Here is a 27,497-nt window from a genome sequence, read left to right on the forward strand (position 1 = left end):
AGGCTGGACACACGATACTGCAACAGTAAACTGTTATGGTTTAAGAACTGTTTCAGCACACAACCTAGCTCTAAACCAAACAAGTTTATTATACATTTATTACAACATGTAAAAAAAAAAACACTGGAAACTTTGCACTTGAGTTGATGTTTGAGTCAGGCTGGAGAAATCTTCCTGCAACACCTTCAGCCCCAGCCACACTGGCAGACAACAGCCACATTTCGCCAGTGCTGGTGGTTTGTTTACTCACCTTCAGCTCAACTAAAACACTTCCTGTACAGCACGGGCCTCCATCTAACACAGCACTGTGAAGGGTACTGGAGGTCAGATTCAAAGTGAAATGAGAAAGCTCCTCAGGATTTCTCACCAGAGAGAAGCATAATCACCATTAGTGGTACTGGGTGTCCCTTGGTTTTACGTAGCTGATGGGGTTTGTTATTTACAAGTAAATCCTCCTGATGGAGGCCGGTGGTGGCTGGCAGGTCCGGTTCTGGCATGAAGCTGACTCTTAGTAAAAAACCCCTCAGAAACATTAGCTTTTACGCTTGATAGCTCCCCCATCTTTAACCTCAGCAGCACCGCTCCCATGGAGCTCACCATCGTGATCACATGACTCCCAGGGGCCACAATGGCTGAAGGCATCCAGTGTGATGGAGCAGTCCTTACTGGCACCGGGTCACTGCATCCCAAACCACTGCTCCTGATCGGCCCACTGGGCTGCTTCACTGTCACTGCCCTCCAGATCTCCGTCCTCTCCGCTGCCCTCCATGTCGTCACCATCCAGCTCCACCGTGGCGTCTGTTGGACTCTCCTCCTTCTCCATCTTTTGCATGCCTTCTAAGGACTTCTGATCATTAGGGTCGAGGCTGAGGAGGGGCAAATGCAGAATGTAAATTTTTCTCATAACACATCATCATCATCACAATGTGAAGTCTACTGAAACCGTCGGAACGGTATTATCCATGCTGTTGTAGCCTCCAGGAATGGTCAGTTTTCCACCTACAGTCGGACCTCTTCAGTATCTGGCCGTTTGGAGACATAAGTCTTAACTGGTGCTTTCAATCTGCAAGAAAGACTGTTGCTTGGCCAAGGTCCCTCGCAAGCTCTCATCTAAGACTGGTTTTTATTCACAGAACAAGACGGATGAACAATATCAGTAACTAATCATATAATCATGTAATGAAATGGACAATGTGGTTAAATGAAATAACGTCACTGCAAACAGATATTTTCTTATCCACAAATTCAGCACTTTCATATCTGAGAGGTGTGTATCGGAGTTTGTTGGCAAAACCCCTTTACAGGGCAAGTTCTGATTCGTCAGTAAACCAAGATATGGCCGTTATTTAAACAGCATCACTTCCTGAGGGATTCAGTAGAGCCCAACTCTGACTGGCCATCGGAGGGAAACTCTGCTCCCATCGCATCTTTGACAAGCTGTCAAAACCCTGTTGCACGCTACAGCTGACCGCAAACGGTTCCTTCAGAACAAAGCTGAACCAACTTCCAACTCCTTAAGAGTTATTCCTAAGACGCAAACAACTACCCGTCGTGACCTGGAGACATCTCGAGACCGGTCTAGTCGGCACTGCAGTTTCTTCTACGGACTTCGGTACCTTTGGGGTCCCCGGACTTCAACACATTCCGGATCTACCACGGGGGTCTCCCAGAGGATACGTAGGCTCACAGATTGCGTCTGATGTGGTTTTACAAACCATCACTATAGTTATAGCAGACCAAATTCACTCCCACTCAGAACTCAGTTTCTCCAGATACGACGGCTCTGATAACGTCACATCATCACACCTCACTTTCCATCCACTTAGATTCATTCATCACATGAAGTGTTCCTAGTTGTCATGTTTTTAATTGTTTAGAAAATAAATGTCTTACTCTTTATAAACTTGACTGATTTAATACGAAGTGTCTGACAATCCCTGAATAAACAAAGAATTCTAAATCTTCTGGTTAAACATTCAAAGACCAATCAGACAGAATTTCCATATTTAAATAGAAATTCATATCTTGTTGGTCAAATGTAGTGTGGTATATTGAGCTTTAAAAGCACCCAAAACACATACATATGCTATCCCTACACTGTGAAGGTGAAGGGATCTCAGACAGGCTCTGAAAGATTGATCTGTTTACCTTAATGCTATACTGTACTGGTCCATGGCCTCCTGGTAATCGTTGACAGCTACCAGAAAATCTCCCAGCATCCTGTGCAGGACACAGTCGCTTTGATTGGCCAGGGCATTTCGTAGGAGAGCAATCCCCTCTTCGTGTTTCTGCTCTCGACCTGAACAGAGAAACCTGTGAGTTGTGCTCCCTCCCTGGTTAAAGTTACAGTTGTTAGTTGAACGTACTGAGCAGCTCAGCCTTTTTCACCACAGCCTTGGTGTAATCAGGTCTCTGAGCAAGTGCTTTGTCCAGAAGGGTTTTGGCTTTCTCCTGAGTCACAGGGTCCTCCAGGCACACGGTGGCGAGGATGGTCAGCGTCTGAGCATTGGCCCCCAGGGTCTTATAGATGTTGTTTGCCATTCCCATTGCTTCTCGAATCCCATTGGACGCCAGGTAACAATCAATCAGACCTGTGGTAATTCAGTTATTGTAAGCAGGCGAGAAACACCCAGCACCGAAAGACTTTTCCAAAACCCCAGCGTGCCTTCATAGCAGTCGAGTCGACAGGGAGCCAGACGCATGGCCTCTCTGAAATGGATGATGGCCTCTTGAACCCGACCCATGTTTCTCAGGGCTGCCCCTTTCAGGAGGAGGGCCTGCACGCTGTTGCTGTTCAGCTGGATGGCCTTGGCCCCCAGGTAGAGGGCTCTGGAGTAGCGCTTGCTATAAAAGCTGTGACAACTGAACAAAAACATTTAACCTGATAGAAGCATCTTCACAAAGGTCTAGTCGGGATGTCTGCTTAGAGACTCACCCAGAGATCACCCAGGGTTCAGCATGCTGGTCAGATATGTTAAATAATCTCCCTCCTAGGACTTCAACATCCTCCAGGTGTCCCTCTCGGGCCATCAGGTAGCCATAAACATCCATCCCTTCATGTGATTTAATTATATACATTAATATAAAAACAACTGCATTTCCTCCACAACAGCACTGAAAAAGATGGTCAAGTTAGGAAAACCACACGACTGCTAGGCGGTCATAGGCATGAACAGCTGTCTGTGACTTACCTTTGATGAGGTAAGGGTCCAACATCTGCGCTTGTTCAAATTTGAGAATAGCATTCTTAGTGTCCCCGGCTTTAAAATAAACGTCTGCCAGGCTCACCAGGAGGTCCACGTTGTCCCGCAGAAGGGATTTCTTTTCCAGGGAACTGAAGAAAAATGTGTTTGTTTCATTTTAAAGGAACGAGAATTAAGAAGCAAATTCAGTCCCTGAAGCCATGGAAATGTGTAGTCTGGTTGTTTTTAAAACCGAACATCATCCCCGCCCATCTAGGGAAAACCCTGGATCCACTCCGCAGCTAGGGATGTCCTTTCTCACTTCTGATACGATACCGGTATTGACTGATACCAATCCGACTTGATAACAGCACATATCACACATACTTTTACCTATTTCATAGTGTGGAACGTATGAAAGGCTTGATCGTGAGATATTACTCAATCGGAGAACAAGAGCCAGCAACAGTGAGTATGAAAGAAATTACTATTTTTTTAACCATTGGTTTCATAAACGTAAACCTTAAACATAACGTGTAACAAATGAATAAAAAAAGAAATAAATTAAAAGACTGAAAAATATTTTAAGTAAACACATAAACTAAAGATATATTTTTAAAGTACAAAATACTAATTCAGGGTCACTTCAGTTATGTTTTAGTGTCAGCAAATGGTGGGAAGAGTTGGGGCAGGAACATCAGGAAAAAAAAACCCACATTTTACCAACTGCTACAAGTTGAGTGTCCAAAGTTTCAACGGTGAAAATTCTCATGCAGTGTTTTGTGATGCTGCTTCAAACGTGCAATGAGGTATTAAACTTTGCTGGTCCTGTTCCACCATGGGAAACTTGTGCATGGCAAATGTTGCACTGAGTTACACCGTCTTCTGTGGACTTTAACAAACACGACTGCCGCACAGTTGCCATTGCTCCCTGCTACTTTGCTAGCATGCACGCTCTGACCACGCTGACTTTGCATGCTGGATCTGGGAGCTGCTGGATAGAATTGCTGGAAGGAAATTTAAAGTGAAACGGACGGCTTATGTCGGAGATTTTTCATGCAGTCCAATATAATCTGATAGTGTTTTTGGGCTGATATCGATATCGGAACAGGACGTCCCTAGTTACAGCAAAAAAAGTCCATTACATTCATAGGAATGCTAAGCCTGTAGATGGTAGTAGTCCCGCCTCCCCAAGAAAAAAAAAACATTGTTTGGATGAAGAATAATTAGGTGGTGGACAATAGCTGTCCTGTTGACTTTTGCCTGTGGTCTTCTACATAGAGCAGCATTTGAGCTTTTTAAAACAAACGAGTGTAAACGCAAGTCACACTTGTGATGTCAGTCATTTAGTAGGGAGCAGTGACACTGCAAAGCCTAAAACTCTAAAGCCTGGTTCAGGCTTCTCCGTCAGCTCCGCAAGGGACAGACACGCACGGATTGACGGAAGCGTTTTGCTCTCATACTTCTCCGTCTCCTGGGGAGTGTTGCAAAGCAATTCCCCAGCAGGACAACAGAGGGCGTAGCGCTGTTCTGTGGTATCCTGTCATGTATCGGTCCAAGATAGTGCGTTTATATTGTGTTTTTTGTGTATATAAGAGACTTTTAACACAGACATATTTGTCTCTCATTCTCCCACCTCTTCATGCGCTCCCCACCTCTAAACCCACGTTTCCTGTCATTTCTGTCCACAAATAAAACACTTGCTGCGCATCTTTTCACTCCTCCAGTCACGGGAGAATTAAACGTTCATATTTTTAGTGTTTTCGCGAGGTATTCTTCAAGCTGCTCCGTGTCTGTTGCTAGTTCTCCTCAGCTCTCTTTGCAATGGCGGCACTGTAAACAACAGCGGCGTCCTGACCAATCACAAGCTTGCGTTGCCCGCCTCGACTGACGGATGTTTAGAAAAGAGAGCTCAACTCAATCCGTCCTTGCGGAGCTCTCCGGCAGGCCCACAAGGACGGATAATGGCGTTGCGTGTCTCCGCACTGACGCAGACGGAGGAGCATGAATCAGGCTTAAGTCTACAAGCGTATGCTGACAACACAGAATCCCCAGATCTCCACTTTGGTCAGAGTTTTTGAAATAATAATTTAGGCTACGTTTACAATGCAGGTCTTGATGCTCAATTCTGAATTTTTGAGTAAATCTGATTATTTTGTGTGGCTGTTCACATTATGACTGAAATGCGACACCGAACACTGTCCAGTGTGAACGGGTCACGGCACCAAAGCGACCTCCATGCACAAAAGAAGTCACACACAGTGGAGTCGGAACCAGGGGTGACGGTGGCACGAGTCAAGTGCTCGCCCCGTAATCGGAAGGTTGCAAGTTCGAACCCCTCTCAGTTTGGCGCCGTCGTTGTGTCCTTGGGCAAGACACTTACACCCCCTTGTCTGCTGGTGGTGGTCGGAGGGACCGGTGGCGCCTGTGTACGGCACTAGAGCTGAAACGATTCCTCGAGTACCTCGAATAATTCGAGTACAAAAAATCCTCGAGTCAAATTCTCTGCCTCGAGGATTCGTTTAATTCATATTTAATTAATTCATGGCTTTGCAAACGCACGGGGTCATGTTTCACCCGGACCGAAATAAGTGACGCACATGCCCACTGGACTGATTGCACACGCGAGTAGCGAATATAACTTAACTTTCTCTTAAGCCATGGCGGACAACTTGTACCCCGGTGGAGTGAGAAAAAGACAGAAAATGTCAAAGTTGTGGAACCATTTTTCACGTCGTAAGGTGGAAAACGTAGTCCAGTGTAAATACTGTAACAACATGGATTTAGCCTACTACAACACCACATCCTCCGTGCTGCAGCACCTGTAAATGTCACTTCTGCAAGGGAACTCGGAGCCTCTACAAGATAATGCTTTTTAGCCTGTATTTCTATATATTCTGCAGGCACTGTGCGACTTTTTCGTTTGTAGCACTCAGTTTCAGCTCACACCGTACATCTGGTAGCAACACGTCGGACTTAAAATGTGCTAAAAATAGCAGTTTTTACACAACACGTCGGACTTTTTATTGTGTTATTGATGTCCGTTGTCCCTCGGGGTTTCTGCAGGAGGACACGGGTATTTATGAGTGGCGGAGGAAAACGAAAGAAAGTAAATAAATGTTTTGTGATCAGTATAATTTGACAAAACCACAGCAAACATGCTTTCTCGACAATCCTTGTTAGTGTGAGAAAAAAAAGTGTAGAAATTAAAACGGACGTGTGTTAATAGGGAAACAGCTGGCGAGCTGTTTGCGCCGTGAGCGGTTCTGGTTCTGTTTGGGCCGAAGCCGCTCGCAGCGTTATCCTCCTAGTTATTGTCTGGCTTGCAGGCTAGCAGATTCTCACACGAGGGGAAAATCAGCTCAGGTTGTTTACTTATTTTTTGCACAGGCATTTGTTTACTGTGAAGTAAAGTTGAAGTGCTGAAGTTATGCAAACTAATTTTGAATAAAACTTGAAGAATAACTGGCAATTGCTTGCTCATTTTAAGAGGTCTTTCATAATTATAACATGCTATTTGATATCAAATCAAATCACTTTTATTGTCACATCACATGTGCAGGTACACTGGTACAGTACATGCGAGTGAAATTCTTGTGTGCGAGCTTCACAGCAACAGAGTTGTGCAAAAATACAGTAATGTAAAAACAATTAAAATATAAAAATGGCTAATCTAAGTATACAAATGAATAAAGTAAACAATAAGATAAGAGATATAAAATGTACAGAGGTTGGTATGTGCAAAACAGTGGCATTAATGTACAGTATGGAGCGTGTAATGTTGGAACTTGGTGGAGCTCGCGACGAGGCAGCCATACTCGGCGCCATCTTGGCTCATCAATATATGATATAATGGTTTACAAACACAAAAGAGTAATTTATTAGAGTACTCGATTAATCGAAAAAAAGATTCGATAGAGTACTCGATTACAAAAATATTCGATAGCTGCAGCCCTATACGGCACCCTCGCCTCTGTCAGTGCACCCCAGTGCAGATGTGGCTACAATGTAGCTCATCCCCATCAGGGTGTGAATGTGTGTCTGAATGGGTGAATGACTGTGTTGTAAAGCACTTTGGGGGGTTCCAGGACTCTGGAAGGTGCTGTATCAAATACAGTCCATTTATCATTTACAATCACACCTTTCCAAGTCTCCCGTGTTGGGCTGGAGACAGTTTTAAAGACTATAAACTATTTTACTCCTTATTTCTGTCATCTATCATTCTCAACGAGACTGGAGAGACGCTCGCTCCTGCAGCACGTCCCTCCGCTCTCATGCTCGTCTGTATTTTTAGCTCCAAAACTTGACAGGATGTCTACGGTGCTGGCGACATCCAGACCCCCGAATCTCTCCGTCAGCGCTTCTCTTCAGGAACGACATCACATGATGCTCACTTCCACAGAGTCACGTGGGAGGCAGATTTAATGCGACATGATAGTTCAGACTGAAGTTGCTTTTACAGACATCCCATATGTATAGGATTCAGTACCACACATATGAACGTGACCTGGATCAAATATGAAGAAAATCAGATCTGTTCAGACTGTCACAAAAAAATAAATCAGATATGAGTAACGTGTGGGGAAAAAAAAAATCGGATTTGACACGCTTTTGCCTGCAGTGTAAACCAAGCCTAAGTTGTGTTTATCTTCACTTTGAGAGGATAAGAGTAGGGCTGTAGCGAAGCTTCGACAACGTCGACGGCTCGATTCTAAAAATTTGTCGACGTCAGATCTGGAAGTCGACGCACCGCGCCCACTTGTTGCATCCCCAGGAGTTTGTAAATAGAGGAGGAATCTGCCTGTTTTTCCTCTAGTTCGCCCTCTTCTACGCCTTCACCAACATCTCCGCCAAATACCGAAGACCCGGAACAACGTCCGTCCACTACTAGATTATTTTCCTGTTTTGCCCGCCTTCGTCTCCCGGCAACGGACAACAACTTCCGGGGTCAGATGCGCTGCTTCGTGTCTACCGCAGATGTAGAAAATCACCGGGAGCGTTTCTCCCTTCATAAAGGAGCTTCTTTCGGACATTAGGAGAGCTGTTTTGGTGGTAGCAGTCTCTCCTCCGTGCTGGTCTGTTTGCTGCTGGGTGTTTTTGGTTTATTTAAACTTGGTAACTTGAACTTAACGTTGGTAAAGCTACTGTTAGCATCTTCGCTAACAGCTTCTTGCGTTGGGATAAGCTGTTACGTTTTGGTTTAGAGTTCATCTTTTTTGTGGTGCAGATCTCCCTTTTATTACATTTAGAGTGTTGTGGGTTTTCGGTTTAGTTTAAAATATCACCTTGAGTTTGGTTTAACCGCCCAGTTTAGAGTTTGGATCCCTACTTATTTGTACTTTGTTTTAATTCCCCACAGGCAGGATTAGTTTTATTATTCCCAACCTGTGGATGGAAAGATTAGTTTTTTTTTTGTTGTTGTAAATAAACCTGATCATCATTTTAACTTTTAAATCCTGCGTTATTGTCCCTTCCTTTTTGCACACGAGCCAAACTCCCCAGGAAGAGTCGTAACACCACTTGCCTCACGCTCAAAAGTGACCAAAACAAAGCAGCATGGAGACACGCCGTCTTCTACCACCTCTCAGGCAGCAGCCTGCACTCCCAAGATCTACACGTCACCAGAACATAACCAACCAACACAATAAAAGCAGTGTTATACAAAATGGAAGGCCCGTAGTGTTTATTCTCTTACAGTAATAATTTATCAATTTTTTTGAGGAATTTATTTGAGATTTTCTGGTTTTTGTTAATTGTGCAATAGAAAAATAATCAGATTAATTTTCTAAATAGTCATTAGAATAGTCGACTATTCGATAAAATAATCGTCAGAATAATCGTTTTAAAAATAATCGTTTACCCCCAGCCCTAGATAAGAGGTCAAAACGTAGAAAAAAATATCTTTGTTTTGTGGGATACCTGGTTAAATGTGTACAGGACATTAAAACACTGCTCACCAAATAGTGTTGATTGCTCTCTGATTGTCCCCAGCGTGTATGAAGGCGTATGCTTTGATCCAAGCAGAGAGCCAGTCCAGATTAGGAATGCTTTGAATCACATCCATGGTCATAGAAGCCACTTCAGCTCCTTTAACAGACAGAGATAGAAGGCCTGGAAGAGACAAACGCATTCAAGTAACCAAATAAATGGTTTGTTCTGGTCCACAGTACTACATCAGTCCAGCTAGTCTTTGCAATTAAGTCTGCATTCAAGTGTGGCACACATAGATCAGAAAGACATGAAGGAGTTGAACGGATCACAACTCTACAGTCTTCATACTCATACTGCCACGATCAACCCAGAACATTCAGAACAAGGAAAAAACAGCTAGAGGGTAACAGCACGGGGTTTGACGCTGCACGTACCTATTATGGCGTCCAAGGCAAGGGGACACTGTCTGAGCACCTCCTTGTAGCTGGTCACCGCAGAGCGTTCCTGACCAGCTTTCCTGTACAGGTTAGCTAGCATCATGTTGATCTGAGGTGAGAACAGGAACGAGTTTGAATAACAACTTGATAAAAACAACATATGGCTTTTAATGCAGACTGACTTGAGCTCCTTATTAGTTTTATCCTGATCCATTTAATCAACGGTTTCTAATCTTTTTTCACCAACCACTGTCTGTAGTTGCACATTTTATTTCCACCGTTTTACCTCCTTCTACTGATGGTTGTTTTAGTGTTTGCGTTTCTGTTTGGTTAATCACTTTGGGGCTGCTTGAGCTGCCGTAACTTTGCTACACAAACAAATCTGACCGTTCAAGTTTTTTAATACAATAAAGCTGAATCAGAAGCAGAATAGGTTTATTGCCATTGTCAGTGAACAAACAATTCACAAACTAGGAACTTGCTTCGGTACTAATGTGCTACATATAACATGAATAATAAGATTAAAAATAGAATATAATAAAAAAACTAGAATAAAACTTTCAGCTATAAAAAATGGCAGGTAATGGTAACATGGCCGATAACGTGACGTTGTGTCGAGTACAGAAGACCAGCATGGTTGTGTATTTATAAGCTGTTCACAAGTCTAACGGCAGATGGAAAGAAGCTGTTCTTATGGCGGGAGGTTCTGGTCTGGATGGACCGTAACCTCCTGCCTGAGGGAAGCGGCTCAGAAAGTCTGTGACCCGGGTGCGAAGGGTCAGCTGCAATCCGACCTGCACGCCCCCGAGTTCTGGAGACGTACAGGTCCTGGAGAGATGGAAGGCTGCAGCCAATCACCTTCTCAGCAGAGCGCACAATGCGCTGCAGTCTATGTTTGTCCCTCACTGTGGCTCCAGCGTACCACACAGCGATGGAGGAGGTGAGGATGGACTCAATGATGGCCGTGTAAAACTGCACCATCATCTGGGCCGGCAGCTTGGCCTTTTTCAACTGCCGCAGAAAGTACAGAATGGGAGATTGCTCCACGGTCATCCATAATCTGTATGCTCTGGGCAGTTACACGTTTCTGAGGAGCACGTGAGGGATGGATTGAGCTCTTTGTAAGATTTGTATTCAACTACTTTCACTTGACAACAAAACCATGGAAATGCATTCAATATTCACTTTGATTACCCCCGATATTAAATGTCATTAAGGATATTTTCTTGTGCAGCCACAAATCAATTTCCCTCTGGGATTAATAAAGTATTTTTGAATTGAATTTGAGGTTTGAATCGCCAGCTCTTACCTTTGGAGTCCTTTGTCTAGATGGAATCCCATCCAGCACAGCGATGGCGTCTTTATCCAGCTTTAAAATGGTGTAGCATTCAGCTATCTTGTACTTCACTTCTATTTCTGATGGCAAACTCTACAAGACACGGTACCAAATTTGAATAGCCTTTGCACATCAAAAGCACATTTTCACTTCACAATGAAACAAATCTGTTTAGTGATTTTTTTAAAAAGACAACGTTGAGCCTACTAAACCGTTGTTTTCAGTATGTGATTGTGAGACTGTTCTGAGATCTGTGAATCTATGACAATATGACCAGACCATAGATCCCAGATTATAAGAAATTTAGTAATGAACTAGTTTTCAGCAGAAACTATTTAAGTACACACCTGTGCCTGTATGTTAGATGCTGCTCCACCAGTTGAAGTACGAACTTTAGACGTTTTGTTGAGCACCTTTTTTTGTTGAAGAGCCATATTGTACTTGCAAGCTGCATTTCGGTACTCCTTGTCATGAAAGATGGCATCAGCATGGTAAACCAACAGCTGATACTTCTGGGCTGGAGAGAACAGCTCCCTTCAATCATAAGACACAAATATTAGTTTTGATTAATAAAAGACAAAAGAAAAGAAACATCTCATCTCTGTGATCTTCATGGTAAAAATGTAAAAAACAGCAGGAAATTTCTTTAAAACATGGTGAATAAAATGAATGAAAAAACATTTAGTATTTGTTTATGCTGCATTTAAGCAGCCCAAAAGCAGTTACTGCTTTTAACCCTTTACAGGCCAAGCGTTCATATTTACACACTTCACACACATCATTAATTATGTCAGTACGCCTTTTCACAGATTCTTAGAATTATGGGATTTCACCAACCAATCACCAGGGATCAAGCTAGTCACAGTTTGCGCCATGACACAGTTTGACCAATCACTGCAGGGCTATAGCACGCCAAAGATTGGTGTGTCTGAAAGATCAGAAAACTGCCTTCCTGCAGCTTAGAATCCTCTTATGTTTACAGTCAGATCTCTAAAACTAACAGGGTTATGAAACGCACACATCATAACGCTGACTAGTTTAGCTAAATAAGGATATGTGTGTTGTAAATGTTAAACTCAATGATGTAGGTGAAATCATAGCATGAAAATCAAAGCTGTCATATTTGATCATACACCCTCAACAAGTACAACAAATTATGTGTATCTGTAGGTAAACTCTATTGTTCTTTAGACATAATCATAATAACAGTAATAATAACAATTGTACTGAATACTGAATATATTTTTCTGTTTTAAACTACGACTTCTATGTAAAATGGAGGACAGTTATTGTGCCAGCCAATCTCAAAATCAGTGATGATAATGATGATGAACAAGAAGAAGATAGTGAGGCAAATCATCAAATATAAAATATTCTAATAATATATTCCATTTATTTTTTTAAAATGCTAATCTGTTTTTAAGAAAAACAAATTATATTGTTTAATAATTGTGATATAAATCTGTATAATTCTACAGTGATGTAATGTTCTAAAATTAGCTAGATTATTCTCGAGTCTCTTATAATCATTTATACTATTCAAAAATAGTATTTAACTTGTTCGTGTCTTTTGTTTTAGGATTTACCAGAACAGAGCCAGCGTCCATATTTGATCACTTTCTTTGTCACTGACTTTCTGGATGAAAATAAATATTTTTGAAATTTGTAACAGAAGAATATTTTTGTTATAAACCACAATAACACCCTAAGGTTTACATTGTAATCACTCAAATGAATGCTCAAATGAAGGATTAAAATAATCAGATCCACAACATAGCGACAGAAAGAAGAAAACTAGAACAATCACAAATGTGTCTGGCAACTTGTCCTGAACTATTTAACAGCTGGAGCCACTGTTACATGCAGCTGTACCCTCGGCTGTGACTATGTCTTGGACAATAACAGCGTGTTTACCACAGAAAATCAACGCAGTTCATTCGAGTGACAATTTAATACAATATTGCCAAACAGTTGCTTTCAACTATGTCAGCTGCCGTTGACACCAACCTAGTCTTCAGATATCACTGCGGAATTTTTCCCCCCATAACAAGCAAACACAGGTAAGTACAAAAACACTCATCAGGAAATAGACGTGTCCCTGCAAAAATTACTTACGGGTTGTTATTACTCATCGTCAGCAACAAACTGCTCAATATGCGAACATTTGAGTATAAACCAGCCGCAGCCATATCCCGAACGTGGTCAACAACATTCATTTTTGTGTAATGTTAGGTCTTGCTATGGGCTTCTACGACTGATTCAAAGTTTTTAGCACAAAATAGCTAACGACAGCTAGCATCTGATGTATTAAATATGGCGCCGAATAACCTCCCTTCCTCTCACTGATGCATTTAGGAGCTCTTCGCCAGCTCGTTTTCTTAACAATCAAAATTCTACCAGAGATGTATTTTGGAGTCCATGGACGATTCAAACGTGGTTAAGTAAATGTGTTCGATTTTTAGTTTTATTTCTAGTTCTGAACATGGTTTTGAAGCAGAACGATTCTGTAACTTATTTCACAATAAAAGTTAGGGGTAGATTGGACATTTCCGACAGGAACGCATCATGAAGGAAAACCGCAACTCTCATTGGTTTAACATATATGGAAAATATTTATTTATTTTACATTCTGACAAAATTTACTCTGATTAGCAATAAATACTAAAAAGTTAATTGGAATTAGTAATTTTATTAAGTCTTTAAAAACAAATCTCCTAATTAAGCACAATTGTCTTAAGGATTTTTATATAAAAAATCCATGTCTGATATTTCACAAACTAAACAAGTAGAAAATTGTGTTGATTATATATGTGGACAGACTTTAGGACCCAAGTGTTGTAGTGTTGTACCCATCGACATTAGTACCCTGACCCAATATGGCGGCTGCAGTGATGCATTGTTCCAATGACCAGGAGATATCTATGTGGAGTCTGGCAGAGGTCAAGTGTGGAAAAAGCCCTGACCCCAGCCAGGCTCTGTAGAAATCTGAGCAGAAGCCAAAAGATAAATTGTGGTCTCACAGACAGGACTTTTATGGTGAGTCTGGATACCTGTTCCTCTAGGGTTCATGGGATTACATGTGGTATGCCCCAGGGTTCAATTTTAGGCCCAGTGCTTTTTAACCTTTATATGCTCCCTCTTGGCAGTGTCATCAGGAGACACGGGGTGAATTTCCACAGTTACGCTGATGATACACAGCTGTACATCTCTGTGTCTCCTGATGACACACGGCCAATGGATGCACTTTTTAACTGCATTTTAGACATCAAAACCTGGATGGCAGAAAACTTTCTCCAGCTCATCCAGGACAAAACTGAAGTTTTAGTTATCGGTCCTGAGACCCAGAGAGAGAAACTTTACCAAAATTACAATCACTGTCTTTTAATCCATCTTCACAAGTGAAGAACCTGGGTGTCATTTTTGACTCTGAGCTGACTTTTATCCATCATATTAAAAATATCACCAAAATAGGTTTTTATCATCTAAAGAACATCGCCAGAGTCTGCCCCATTCTCTCTCGGGTCAATACGGAGACGCTGATGCATGCGTTTATCACCAGTAGGATAGATTACTGCAATGCCCTGCTTTCTGGTCTTCCTAAAAAGAGGATTTCAGGTCTACAACTATTACAAAACTCAGCAGCACGTGTCCTGACGAAGACCAGGAGGCGGGAGCACATAACTCCGGTTTTAGAATCATTGCATTGGCTCCCCATATGTTTCAGGATCAATTTTAAAATACTTTAACGGTTTTTAAGTGTCTTAATGGTCTTGGGCCTTCTTATCTTTCAGAACTGCTTTTGCCGTATAAAACCACGCGGTCTCTGCGCTCCTCTGGCAGCCGTCTCCCTGTCATCCCTAAAGTCAGAACTCATATTCAGCACCTTGGGCTTCCTGACAGGGTTGCGGAAGGCGCTTTATAAATAAAGCTTTGATTGATTGATTGATTGATTGATTGATTGATTGATTGATTGATTGATTCACGGTGAGGCTACCGTCCTCGCCTCTGGAACGAGCTGCCAGGGGACCTCAGGGCCGCAGAGAACGTTCATGTTTTCAGAAACAGGCTCAAGACTCATCTTTTTAGCTTAGCTTTTAACTGATTACTCTCACTTTTTAAATAAAAAAATTAATTAATTAGGTTATTTATTATGTATTTATTTATTTATTTTATGTATCTTTTTTTGTCACCTCTCTGGTGGGGAAGAAGCCTGAGTTGGTGTGTGAGGCTGAGAGGTTCCGACTAGAAATAGTCGGACTCACCTCAACGCATGGCTCTGGAACCAGTTTCCTTGAGAGGGGTTGGACTTTCTACCACTCTGGAGTTGCTCCCACTGAGAGGCGCCGAGCAGGGGTGGGCATACTAGTTGCCCCCCCTCTTGGTGCCTGTACGTTGGGGTTTACCCCAGTGAATGAGAGGGTAGCCTCCCTCCACTTACATGTGGGGGGACGGGTTCTGACTGTGGTCTGTGCTTATGCACCAAACTACAGTTCAGACTACCCACCCTTTTTGGAGACCTTGGAGGGGGTGCTGGAAAGCGCTCCTTCCGGTGACTCCCTCGTTCTGCTGGGGGACTTTAACGCTCACATGGGCAACGACAGTGAGACCTGGAGGGGTGTGGTTGGGAGGAACGGCCCCCCTGATCTGAATTCGAGTGGTGTTTTGTTATTGGACTTCTGTGCCAGTCATGGATTGTCCATAATGAACACCACGTTCAGACATAAAGGTGTCCATATGTGCTCTTGGCACCAGGATACCTTAGGCCGCAGCTCGATGATCTACTTTGTTGTTGTTTCATCTGACCTGCGGTCGCGTGTCTTGGACACTCAGGTGAAGAGAGGGGCGGAGCTGTCAATTGACCACTACCTGGTGGTGAGTTGGCTCAGATGGTGGGGGAGGGTGCCGGTCAGACCAGGCAGGCCCAAACGTATCGCGAGGGTCTGCTGGGAACGTCTGGCAGAGTCTCCTGTCAGAAGGAGCTTCCAAAATGTTCTGGGGGAGGCGGGGGACACTGAGTCTGAATGGACCCTGTTCCGTGCCTCCATTGTTGAGGCGGCCGACCGGAGCTGTGGTCGCAGGATCGTCGGTGCCTATCGTGGTGGCAACCCCCAAACCCGCTGGTGGACACCGGCGGTTAGGGATGCTGTCAAGCTGAAGAAAGAGTCCTATCAGGTCTTTTTGGCCTGTGGCACTCCAGAGGCAGCTGACGGGTACTGGCAGTCCAAGCGGAATACGGCTCGGGTGGTCGCCGAGGCAAAAACCCAGGCATGGGAGGAGTTTGTTGAGACCATGAAGGAAGACTTCCGTATGGCTTCGAGGAGATTCTGGTCCACCATCCAGCGCCTCAGGGGGGGAAGCAGTGCGCTACCAACACTATCTATAGTGGGGACGGTGTGCTGCTGACCTCTACTCGGGATGTTGAGGATCGGTGGGCAGAATACTTCGAAGACATCCTCAATCCCACCGACACGTCTTCCAGTGAGGAAGCAGAGTCTGGGGACTTTGGGTTGGCCTCTCAAATCTCTGGTGCTGAGGTCACTGAGGTGGTTAAAAAGCTCCTCTGTGGCAAGGCTCCAGGGGTGGATGAGATCTGCCCGGAGTTCCTTAAGGCTCTGGATGTTGTGGGGCTGTGTTGGCTGACACGGCTCTGCAATATCGCGTGGACATCGGGGGCAGTCCCACTGGACTGGCAGACCGGGGTGGTCCCCTTATTTAAAAAGGGGGACCACAAGGTGTGTTCCAACTACAGGGGGATCACACTCCTGAGCCTTCCTGGTAAGGTCTATTCAGGGGTTCTGGAGAGGAGGGTCCATCGGATTGTTGAACCTCAGATTCAGGAGGAGAAATGTGATTTTCGTCCTGGCCATGGAACACTGGACCAGCTCTATACCCTTAGGGGGATCCTTCTTCTTTCTTTCTTTTTTGAACATGTAAATCAATAGACAATTTAAAGTATTCAAAAAGAAACCCATACATATGTATATGCATATATACCGTAAATCCTCTAATACAGGCCCGGGCCTGTATTTGACTCAAGCTCATCAAGCTCCAGGCCTTTATTGGAAGGAGGGCCAGAATTAGAGGCAGGCCTCTATTTCTATTTGAGCAAAATGAACTAATGGTTCGCTGGAGTTTTTGACAATTAAAATTGCGCCCACATTTTCAAAGTTAAACATTTCTTTTAACAACGTAGTGCTTCAGGCCTCCCCCCCCCTCCCCCTGCGCAGCGGCCACAAACTCACTGATGCACCTGCAGCCTCTCGGAGTTCCTGCTGCTCTAAACATTAAAATAATTATTTCATTTTCTGTTCCTCACTTCTGATTACCTTCAATGGTGTCTGTTTGTTGCAACCACCAGGTACAAAAACTAACTTGTTTTTATTTGACTGTTTTTCTGTCCTGTATCTGTTTATTATCTTCCTGCATCTCCTCTCAATCCTAAAGAAAAACAGCTACCTGCCTTCATATATATATTCACCTTATGAGTTACCATTGAGCTGCAGTTCTAAAAGATCTACCGACCACAAAAACAGCGGAGCGCTCGCTGCTTGCCGGCCGCATCAGTGATCGGTGCGTCACCGGATGACAAGGTGATGCGCCCCGCTCCACAGCGAAACGCATCAGGCGCAAATAAAAGACAGAAAACATTAAAGGAAATGAACCGACATGAACGATCGCGTGTCAGTACCGACGCTCTGGCACAGCGCGTTGCCCTCCTGAGCGCAGGAGCTTGTCACCTGCTGACAGCAGGCTGCTGTCTTTTCCGAGGGCTGCATCTTGCCGGTCATTATCACGTGACAGCGACTAGTCGACGACAGGCATAAAAAGTCCCTATAGTGAAGTTGACTAGTTCATACAACCCCTACTGCTCCCCAGTGTTCTGCAGCGCACGTTCTCTTTGAACTTGATATCAAATTTTCGCCTCCTATTCGTCTCCGCACGGTTAAAGTTACTCTCGCGGTCTATCACTGGCAAATCAAAAGTGAGACGATGACACAACCGCCCCCCTGTGGTACTTTCTTGTTACCACATTCCACCCGGCCACAATAAGAGACCGGCCATTATTCACCTCCGCCGACTCCGACACTGGCCAAAATATGAGACCCGGTCGTTAATTGAATACAGGCCTGTATTAGAGGATTTACGGTATATATATATATATATATATATATATATATATATGTAGAACATGTTCAATAGGAAGGGAAAGAAGCTCTGGTAGCTTATACAGTGGGGCAAAAAAGTATTTAGTCAGCCACTGATTGTGCAAGTTCTCCCACTTAAAATGATGACAGAGGTCAGTAATTTACATCATAGGTACACTTCAACTGTGAGAGACAGAATCTGAAAAAAAATCCATGAATTCACATGGCAGGATTTTTAAAGAATTTATTTGTAAATCAGGGTGGAAAATAGGTATTTGGTCAATAACAAAAATTCAACTCAGTACTTTGTAACATAACCTTTGTTGGCAATAACAGAGGTCAAACGATTACTATAGGTCTTTACCAGGTTTGCACACACAGTTGTCATGGCTTGTGGAAGGCGTTTAACCCAAGACATGCAGAATCAGCTCAGGAGTCAGGAGGTAAGAAATTAAAGTCTTTATTAAAACAAACGGGAACTAAAGTAGCACTGAAATCCAGTGAATGATGCCGAGGGCGATTGTTCAGAGTTCTTAGCTCAGCGAGCTGCGGGGCAAGCGGGGTGCCAAGGAGACGAGTGTAGTGATCCAGCCGGACGGGAGGTGAGGAAGCAGAGAGGAGAAATGCAGGAGCGGTGGAGGAGGATGAGACGTGAATGAGGATCCATGGTTCTTAGCAGAATTTGGTGAAGGTTGGGGTGGTAATCCTAGGAGGGCAAACAAATGGAGCTTCAGGAGCAAGTTCAAAGCAGTAATCCAATAAACAGTCCAAGGTCAAAATCCAAGTAATCCAAACATGCGAGGTCAAACAAGTACGAGTGGCAGGCGTTACCAATACTGGAGTAATCATCCGGCTTCGAGTAGTGTCTCCATCCTCCTTTTAAACCCGAGCTCCAAATGATTAACTCAGAACAGCTGGTACCTCTCTGCTCCTCACCTGTGGAACACAGAACCCCAAAGATTGTTAATCGAGGAGGAGGACTCACCTAGACCCGAGAACGATGACAACAGTAGCTGGTATTTTGGCCCATTCCTCCATGCAGATCTTCTGGAGAGCAGTGATGTTTTGGGGCTGTCGCTGAGCAACACGGACTTTCAACTGCCTCCACAGATTTTCTATGGGGTTGAGGTCTGGAGACTGGCTAGGCCACTCCAGGACTTTCAAATGCTTCTTACGGAGCCACTCCTTTGTTGCCCGGGTGGTGTGTTTGGGATCATTGTCGTGTTGGAAGACCCAGCCACTTTTCATCTTCAAAGCTCTCACTGATGGAAGGAGGTTTTGGCTCAGAATCTCACGATACATGGCCCCATTCATTCTGTCCTTAGCACGGATCAGTCGTCCTGTCCCCTTAGCAGAAAAACAGCCTCAAAGCATGATGTTCCCACCCCCATGCTTCACAGTAGGTATGGTGTTCTTGGGATGCAACTCAGTATTCTTCTTCCTCCAAACATTTTCTGTAAGTAACATCCACCAGAACACACCACCTTTACACATCAACATTAACTGGACCCAAGATAATAAAAAAAGAGCATGGAGATGGTAGACAGTGATTGTGAAGATGAGGATAAGCTTAATCATCAGTACCAAAACAACGACAAGCCTCAAAACCAGCTAATCAACAACCAGCTCCAGGAATATCCAATGCCAATCTGAAAGGGCTGAAGCCATGGTCAGTCAGGAGTGGAAAGGCACTGGTGTGACATCAAATCCAGAGAAGACATGTCTCAGGAACCCAACTTTGCACAAAGACAAATACTTAATAAAACATGATTCATTACATTATAGCCTTTCAATTATTATTTTAATCAGAATAGAATAGAATAGAATAGAATAGAATAGAATAGAATAGAATAGAATAGAATAGAATAGAATAGAATAGAAATTATCCCACAGTGAGGAAAGTCAGGTGTACCAGCAGCAAGTAAACGCCACTATGCATATCCACGCAAAGGTACACAGATTTATGACTATTTAGAATTAATTTGTGCATTCAAAATATCGACAGATTATTTTGTAACAGATGAAAAAAAACTGCAAATAGCAGGGATGTGAACAGCTTTAGAGTTTGCTGGAAGCAGCACAAGCTGGCAGCCTCTTCCGGGAGAATAAAAAATATGCACACAAGTAGATGTTTTATTTCATTTGGAATAGGTTATCTTGCTTTGTAAACATATCCAAAGACACTATTAAATGGAATTGCAGTTTTTTTTATTTTATTGTTATTGTTTTTATAACTCTCACCTAGGTTTTTAAAAAGGACCCTTAAATCATGGGATCATTTTATGAAGATTTTTCAAGAAATATTCGAATAACAATGTCATCAAACCATCCACAGCAAAGAAGACAAGATAAGAAAGGAGTAGAAAAAACGAATACATACAATACATTAAAGACACCTTACATTTTAATGTAATTCAACAGGAGAGAGCAAAAAGTGTACACTTTTCAAAATCATCATAAGCAGAAGTCACATAACAATTTAACACCAACTATTTGTTTGTTTGTTTATGTTGGATAGAAAGGTTCGTGTTCTTATTTGTTCCCATAGGCTGCGCGATGCGCATGCGCACAGTTAAGGCGAGCAGCTGTGAGCAAACAGAGCAGCAGCAGGCAGCGCAGAGACAACGTTGCTGTTACACCTTTAGCTCAGTTTGTTCAAGTGTTCGTCTGCACACATTGTTTCTCCTCGGTTACGTTCGCGTACCATGACCGAACAATCAGCTTTACTTCTTCGAAAACAACTGGCAGGTAACGTTGGCTCCATACCGTGGGATAAAACAAAGGTTGTGTGTTTAGCGGCTGACATTAGCTTTTTGAAGCTACGCAGAGATATCAGAGATATGATTACGCCATGGGAGTATGCTCCGGGAGCTAACCCGGTAGCATAAAGGGCGCGTTGATCAATGCAGCTGGGTGTGTGGTTCAGCTGCTTTCGTTAGCTAATCACTGTTGAGTTTCTACGCAACTTTTTATTGGTATAAATCTGGCAGAAGCAGCACACCTCATCCACATAATTGTAACGCCAACATCGTTAGCCTGTTAGCTAGTTGGGCATTAGTTGGCGGACAGAACAAAGGAATAATCAATCCAGGAACTGATTTTCTCCTGATCACATCACACAGTGATGGTAGTTGGAAGCACACGAGTCATTTATTACTCGCATCCATCAAAGTCTAACCCGGAGCCGTTTGGCAACAAGAAACAAACTCCTAATTTAATTCTTAAAGACAGGGTCTTCTTTTATCTGGTCCTTCAGTTAGCCGGTTGGTTGTTGTGATTGGGGTTTTAAGAACAATTTATCTGGTCAAATATTTCTTTTGCCAGTTTAATTTATTTTTAATAAGACACTTAAGGCTAATAAGGTGTTAAATCCCCTTTTTTTCCTTAGGTTATGTGATTGTTCCTCATGAAAACAAACCCCAATTCCGTTCGGGCTGCATTGATTCATGCATTTTCCTGTATCACTTGTAAATTTATTTCTACTTAGAAAATTCTGAAAATGCCCGAATTGCTACTGTCATCAGACATTTCTCCTCCTCCTGATGTTAGTGGACTTGGTTCTGAAAGCTGGATATTCAGAATTCCTTCTGCAGCGGGGAGAAAACTCAAAAACCATGCATCCTGTCTACAAAGACATGTAATGGCCAGCTCAGGATATGCGTGTTGGGTCACTCTTGTTTTGTAGCAGGCTTGGTAGTCCAGTGGTTAGAGTGCCAAGGCAGTCACTGTAATCACTAATGCAATAGCATGGCTGGCCTTTAAGATGCTCTGGAGCAGGGGTGGGCGGAGTTTCACTGAATCAAACAGTTTCATTTCCAGGTTTCAGGCTGACAAAAATAACTCTTATTTAAGATAAATAACATCTCAATAGTGTCAATGGTAATATTTTATCCAGGGCTGCACAATATATCGTTATCACGATATCAGCATGCACATTATGCATATCTCAAAAAATAGATAAATATCATAATGAATGGTCAGTTCTAATGTTTGCTACACATAATGCATTCTGTCAATCAAACAGAAGCATGATTTCTTTTTAACAAATCAAATGGAGCTCTTCACCCATTTGGCCAATTGGGTGGGTTCTCATAGGTTAGATGCCCAGGCTCCCGTAGAAGGAAACACGGCGTCACCCGGAGACTTACAAGTAGGCCTACTTTAGACCTGATTTTTTTGGTAATTTGTTACGAAGCTGCCAATATTTTCCAACAACTGGGCATCATTTTGATTGATATTTCTGGAGATTAATGGTAAAAACTACACATTGTCTCTTGAAGTTCAGATTTTTTTTAACTAAATTTAAGTTGAACTGTATGCAGAGTTCCCTAATAATTTTTGGTGCTGCATTTATTTAATATGGATTTGATATTTGGGACAAATTGGACAAGCATTTTGCTAGGACTGAAATGAATTGTGGTCAGAAATGTGAAATAAACAGATGTGTTCATATGTTTTAATTGGATCACAAAATTGTTAGGTTTGTCACAAATAATTTCATATTAAAGATGCAGCCACGTAATCTCGCTTTATTAAACTATATATTATATGAAACTTAAAATATCTGGGGAAAAACGGTAACAAGTGCACATCAAATCTAGTTTGACTTGTGAATCATTTTCAGGTGCACATTTTTAAAACTTTTTCTTGGCTGGTGTTTTTAGTTGGTGGGTGAGTTCAGGACTTGTTCTTACAAATTGATCTTTGACTTTAAAGGTGTGGAACACAGAAAAACAAATATGTAATGATTGTTTCTGATTATAACCGGTAACTCTTGAGTTTTTTATGTGGGCTGAAAATGAAAATAGTCTCCTACACCTATCTCCTGCATTAGCTTCTGATAGAAAATAGACGGTGAAATGCTAGGATTAGAAAATCCTGACAGATCTACATCACACTGTCACTTAACATTCATGGACTCACCCATCTTGACTCACGATGGGGAAGGTTGTTGATTTAGCGTCCAGGAGGACTTAGCTTGGCTAGCAGCAGCTAACTGTTAGCATTAGCAACTCCACCACACAGCAGAACTCCTTTAGGCTTGTGTTATTTGTGGAGATAAAACATCATTGTTGCAGAGCAAATGGCGTCAGTGGTAGAGTCGCGTTGCTGTTATCCAATCTGAGGAAAGATGTCCAAACATCAACAAATAAGACTCCAAATCCTGCCCACTTCTGGGCTCTTTTGCCCCAAGTACGGCTTGCAAGGCATTCGTTCCTACCAGAAACCGCCAAAAATGTGTTAATTAAATGAGTGTTCTACACCCTTGAGAAAATACAGGTGCTGGCCAGTAAATTAGAATATCATCAAAAGGTTGAAAATATTTCAGTAATTCCATTCAAAACGTGAAACTTGTACATTATATTCATGCAATGCACACAGACCAATGTATTTCCGATGTTTATTACGTTTAATTTTGATATTTATAGGTGACAACCAATGAAAACATCAAATCTGGTATCTCAGAAAATTAGAATATTCTAAAGGCCAATGAAAAAATGTTTGTTTCTCTAATGTTGGCCAACTGAAAAGAATGAACATGAAAAGAATGTGCATGTATAGCACTCAATACTTAGTCGGGGCTCCTTTTGCCTCAATAACTGCAGTAATGCGGCGTGGCATGGACTCGATCAGTCTGTGGCACTGCTCAGGTGTTATGAGAGCCCAGGTTGCTCTGATAGTCGTCTTCAGCTCCTCTGCATTGTTGGGTCTAGCGTATTGCATCCTCCGCTTCACAATACCCCATAGATTTTCTATGGGGTTAAGGTCAGGCGAGTTTGCTGGCCAATCAAGGACAGGGATACCATGGTCCTTGAACCAGGTGCTGGTGGTTTTGGCACTGTGTGCAGGTGCCAAGTCCTGTTGAAAGGTGAAGTCTGCATCCCCATAAAGTTGGTCAGCAGCAGGAAGCATGAAGTGCTCTAAAACTTCCTGGTAGACGGCTGCATTGACCCTGGACCTCAGGAAACAGAGTGGGCCAACACCGGCAGATGACATGGCACCCCACACCATCACTGACGGTGGAAACTTTACACTGGACCTCATGCAACGTGGATTCTGTGCTTCTCCGCTCTTCCTCCAGACTCTGGGTCCTTGATTTCCAAAGGAAATGCAGAACTTGCTTTCATCAGAAAACATAACTTTGGACCACTCAGCATCAGTCCAGTCCTTTTTGTCCTTGGCCCAGGCGAGACGCTTCTTGCGCTGTTTCTTGTTCAAGAGTGGCTTGACACACGGAATGCGACACCTGAATCCCATGTCTTTCATGAGTCTCCTCGTGGTGGTTCTTGAAGCGCTGACTCCAGCTGCAGTCCACTCTTTGTGGATCTCCCCCACATTTTTGAATGGGTTTGTCGTCACAATTCTCTGCAGGGTGCGGTTATCCCTAGAGCTTGTACACTTTTTTCTACCACATTTTTTCCGTCCCTTCGCCTGTCTGTTAATGTGCTTGGACACAGAGCTCTGCGAACAGCCAGCTTCTTTAGCAATCACCTTTTGTGTCTTGCCCTCCTTGTGCAAGGTGTCAATGATTGTCTTTTGGACAGCTGTTAAGTCAGAAGTCTTCCCCATGATTGTGGTGCCTTCAAAACAAGACTGAGGGACCTTTTAAAGGCCTTTGCAGGTGTTTTGAGTAAATCAGCTGATTAGAGTGGCAGCAGGTGTCTTCTATATTCAGCCTTTTCAGAATATTCTAATTTTTTGAGATACCAAATTTGGAGTTTTCATTAGTTGTCACTTATGAATATCAAATTTAAATGTAATGAACATTGGAAATACATTGGTCTGTGTGCATTGCATGAATATAATGTACAAGTTTCACGTTTTGAATGGAATTACTGAAATATTTTCAACCTTTTGATGATATTCTAATTTACTGGCCAGCACCTGTAAAGATTTTTTTTAATAATCATGAATGTAGAATGAAAATTATTAAAGCTGGATTTACATTACCATGTACACACACTACACACATTTACAATTCTGAAATGATTACAATCACTGTCTCATGACTAAACAAATACACATCACACCCCGCCCTCACCCTCTGAAACAGATATATTACTTGCTAATATAGGCCCAGTTTTATTTATTGGACTGATACAGATATGTTATCAGCTCAGTGGCCTAGTGGTAGAGCGTCCGCCCTGAGACTGGGAGATCGGGGTTCGATTCCTGGTCGGGTCATACCAAAGACTTTGAAAAAATGGGACCCAATAGCTCCCTGCTTGACACTCAGCATTAAGGGGTTGGATTGGGGGGTTAAACCACCAAATAGTTCCCGAGCGCGGCTGTATCTGCAGCTCACCGCTCCCCCAGGGGATGGGTCAAATGCGGAGAACAAATTTCGCACACACATCAGTGTGTGCGACAACTAATGGGACTTAAACTTTAATGTTGAAAATGTTAACATCTGCCGATATTGATGACGATATATTGTGCATCCCTACTTACATTATATATATGTACATGACATGACAATCACTTTTACGGATTTCTTAGAAATCGAACATAAATTCTGAAAGGAAAAAACTTTGGAAAGATACTTTCACTTTTGGTTTAAATTAGGGTTAGTAATAGAACAACATTGGTTAGGAATATGGTTTAGGCATGGTGGAATCCTAAGAATGAATGGGAGTCAATGGAGAGGCCACACAAAGGTGTGTGTGTGTGTGTGTGTGTGTGTGTGTGTGTGTGTGTGTGTGTGTGTGTGTGTGTGTGTGTGTGTGTGTGTGTGTGTGTGTGTGTGTGTTTTTGTTTGTTTGTTTGTTTGTTTGTTTGTTTGCTGCAGTGAAACCTTGAAAGTGCGAGGTTGTTTGAGAACTTTGTTTCTGCTTGTCAGAGCTCAACAAGAACCCTGTGGAGGGATTTTCAGCTGGTCTGATAGACGATGACGACATATACAAGTGGGAAGTCGTGATTATTGGTCCACAAGATACTCTTTTGTAAGTAAAAATATTTAAAGCACACCGTTTTCAGTGAATGGAAAGCATACGTTGACTAAAATAAATCTGATTTTCTTTTGTTGTTTAGTGAAGGAGGGTTTTTTAAAGCATACCTAACCTTTCCCTATGATTATCCACTACGGCCACCAAAGATGAAGTTTATCACGGAGATCTGGCACCCAAATGGTAAAAACACGCCTCAATCTCTGTTCTGTTATTTAGCTGTGTTTCCTGGATTGGACAGCACATACTTATCGTTGTTTTCACCTGCTCCTTTGATTTTTCTGTGCAGTTGCTAAAAATGGAGACGTTTGCATCTCCATTCTACACGAGCCAGGAGAAGACAAATTTGGTTATGAAAAGCCTGAGGAGCGCTGGCTTCCAATCCACACCGTAGAGACAATCATGATTAGCGTTATCTCCATGCTGGCAGACCCCAACAGTGATTCACCCGCTAACGTGGATGCTGCAGTGAGTTGCACTACCTTCTCGTTCCTTTCTTTTCTTAGTTCTTGTAAATGTCAGCAGTCACTTAAATGAATGCACCATTAAGAGAACAGTTTGTTTGGTTTGCCACAGAAAGAGTGGAGGGAGGACCCAAATGGTGAATTTAAGAAGAAGGTGGCTCGTTGTGTAAGAAAAAGTCAAGAGATGGCGTATGATTAGGTCTCAGCTGGAGCTCCAGGGTAAGTATACTGACTACGTTTACATGCAGCCAATGTCCGGGTTATGATCGGGTTAAGGTCGGTATTCGGGTTTCTGAGTTGATCAGAATAACCCGTTTACAAGCATAAATAGAAAGGGTTACCCCTAACTTGCATAACCCGATTTAAATGCGGACGTTGGGGTAGCGTCAGGACGTATGGACTACGTCCAGACGCAATATGCCTCACTTCCGGTTCTTCTTGTTCTGGTATCCGTGAAAACAACAACATGTTTCCCAGTTCGGAAGAGATGGCGACCGCGTTTGTTGGTGCTTTAGTTTCTTCGTCACTCCAAAAGTGTGGTGCTGTGCCGCGACTCGCCATGTTGCTCCCAACTTGTTGTTTACTTCCGGTGTTCTGGCGCATACAAGACGTCTCGCTACTCAAGACCAAGATTCCTTGCGAACAGAGCATGCGCAGAACACACGCTTTGATGGGGATATCCCGGTATGCGTTTACACGACCAAACATTCGGGTTAGAAAAGGGTTACCCTAGGTGTAGTAACCGGGTTTTTAAAAACCCGGTTATGAGCATATCCGGGTTTTTGGCGGTGTCTACAAGGACCTGCGGAACCGGGTTATTGTGAATATATGGGTTTTAAAAGTGTTACTGGCTGCATGTAAACACACTCACTGACCTGTCAAATGGGATTCATGCATACAACTAAGCAACCTTTAATAATTTCACTGTCTTTTGCACAGTTAAAGGAAACGCCTTCAGAGGGAAACCATCAGCAAAAGGCTTTTGCACCCTTTGTTTTGCCAGTCAAAGAAATTGGTCGGCCTCAGCCATGTTTCTGAGAGCGGTCTGCCAGATGA

The 27,497-nt window shown here is 42.9% G+C and overlaps 2 protein-coding genes across 2 annotated transcripts; one reads left to right on the forward strand and one right to left on the reverse strand.

Annotated features, from left to right (window-relative positions):
* Nucleotides 1–475: 475 nt before the first annotated feature.
* anapc7 (anaphase promoting complex subunit 7) lies at nucleotides 476–13,216 on the reverse strand. The gene is made up of 11 exons (XM_015971878.3): nucleotides 13,002–13,216; nucleotides 11,234–11,420; nucleotides 10,860–10,979; nucleotides 9,548–9,659; nucleotides 9,140–9,293; nucleotides 3,192–3,334; nucleotides 2,936–3,053; nucleotides 2,666–2,862; nucleotides 2,367–2,591; nucleotides 2,149–2,299; nucleotides 476–866 (listed from the first exon to the last, which is right to left on the reverse strand). Exons 1-11 carry the CDS (start codon nucleotides 13,100–13,102, stop codon nucleotides 677–679), a joined length of 1,698 nt encoding a protein of 565 aa, XP_015827364.1. The 5' UTR covers nucleotides 13,103–13,216; the 3' UTR covers nucleotides 476–676.
* Nucleotides 13,217–20,605: 7,389 nt separating this feature from the next.
* Nucleotides 20,606–27,430, forward strand: ube2g1b (ubiquitin-conjugating enzyme E2G 1b (UBC7 homolog, yeast)). Its single transcript, XM_015971879.3, has 6 exons — nucleotides 20,606–20,779; nucleotides 25,872–25,974; nucleotides 26,063–26,160; nucleotides 26,267–26,445; nucleotides 26,554–26,660; nucleotides 27,381–27,430. The coding sequence occupies exons 1-5, from the start codon at nucleotides 20,737–20,739 to the stop codon at nucleotides 26,638–26,640; spliced, it is 510 nt and encodes a 169-aa protein (XP_015827365.1). The 5' UTR covers nucleotides 20,606–20,736; the 3' UTR covers nucleotides 26,641–26,660; nucleotides 27,381–27,430.
* Nucleotides 27,431–27,497: the final 67 nt, after the last annotated feature.

The sequence above is a fragment of the Nothobranchius furzeri genome, chromosome 17, assembly GCF_043380555.1.
Source record: "Nothobranchius furzeri strain GRZ-AD chromosome 17, NfurGRZ-RIMD1, whole genome shotgun sequence".
In the NCBI taxonomy this organism is placed as follows: Eukaryota; Metazoa; Chordata; class Actinopteri; order Cyprinodontiformes; family Nothobranchiidae; genus Nothobranchius; species Nothobranchius furzeri.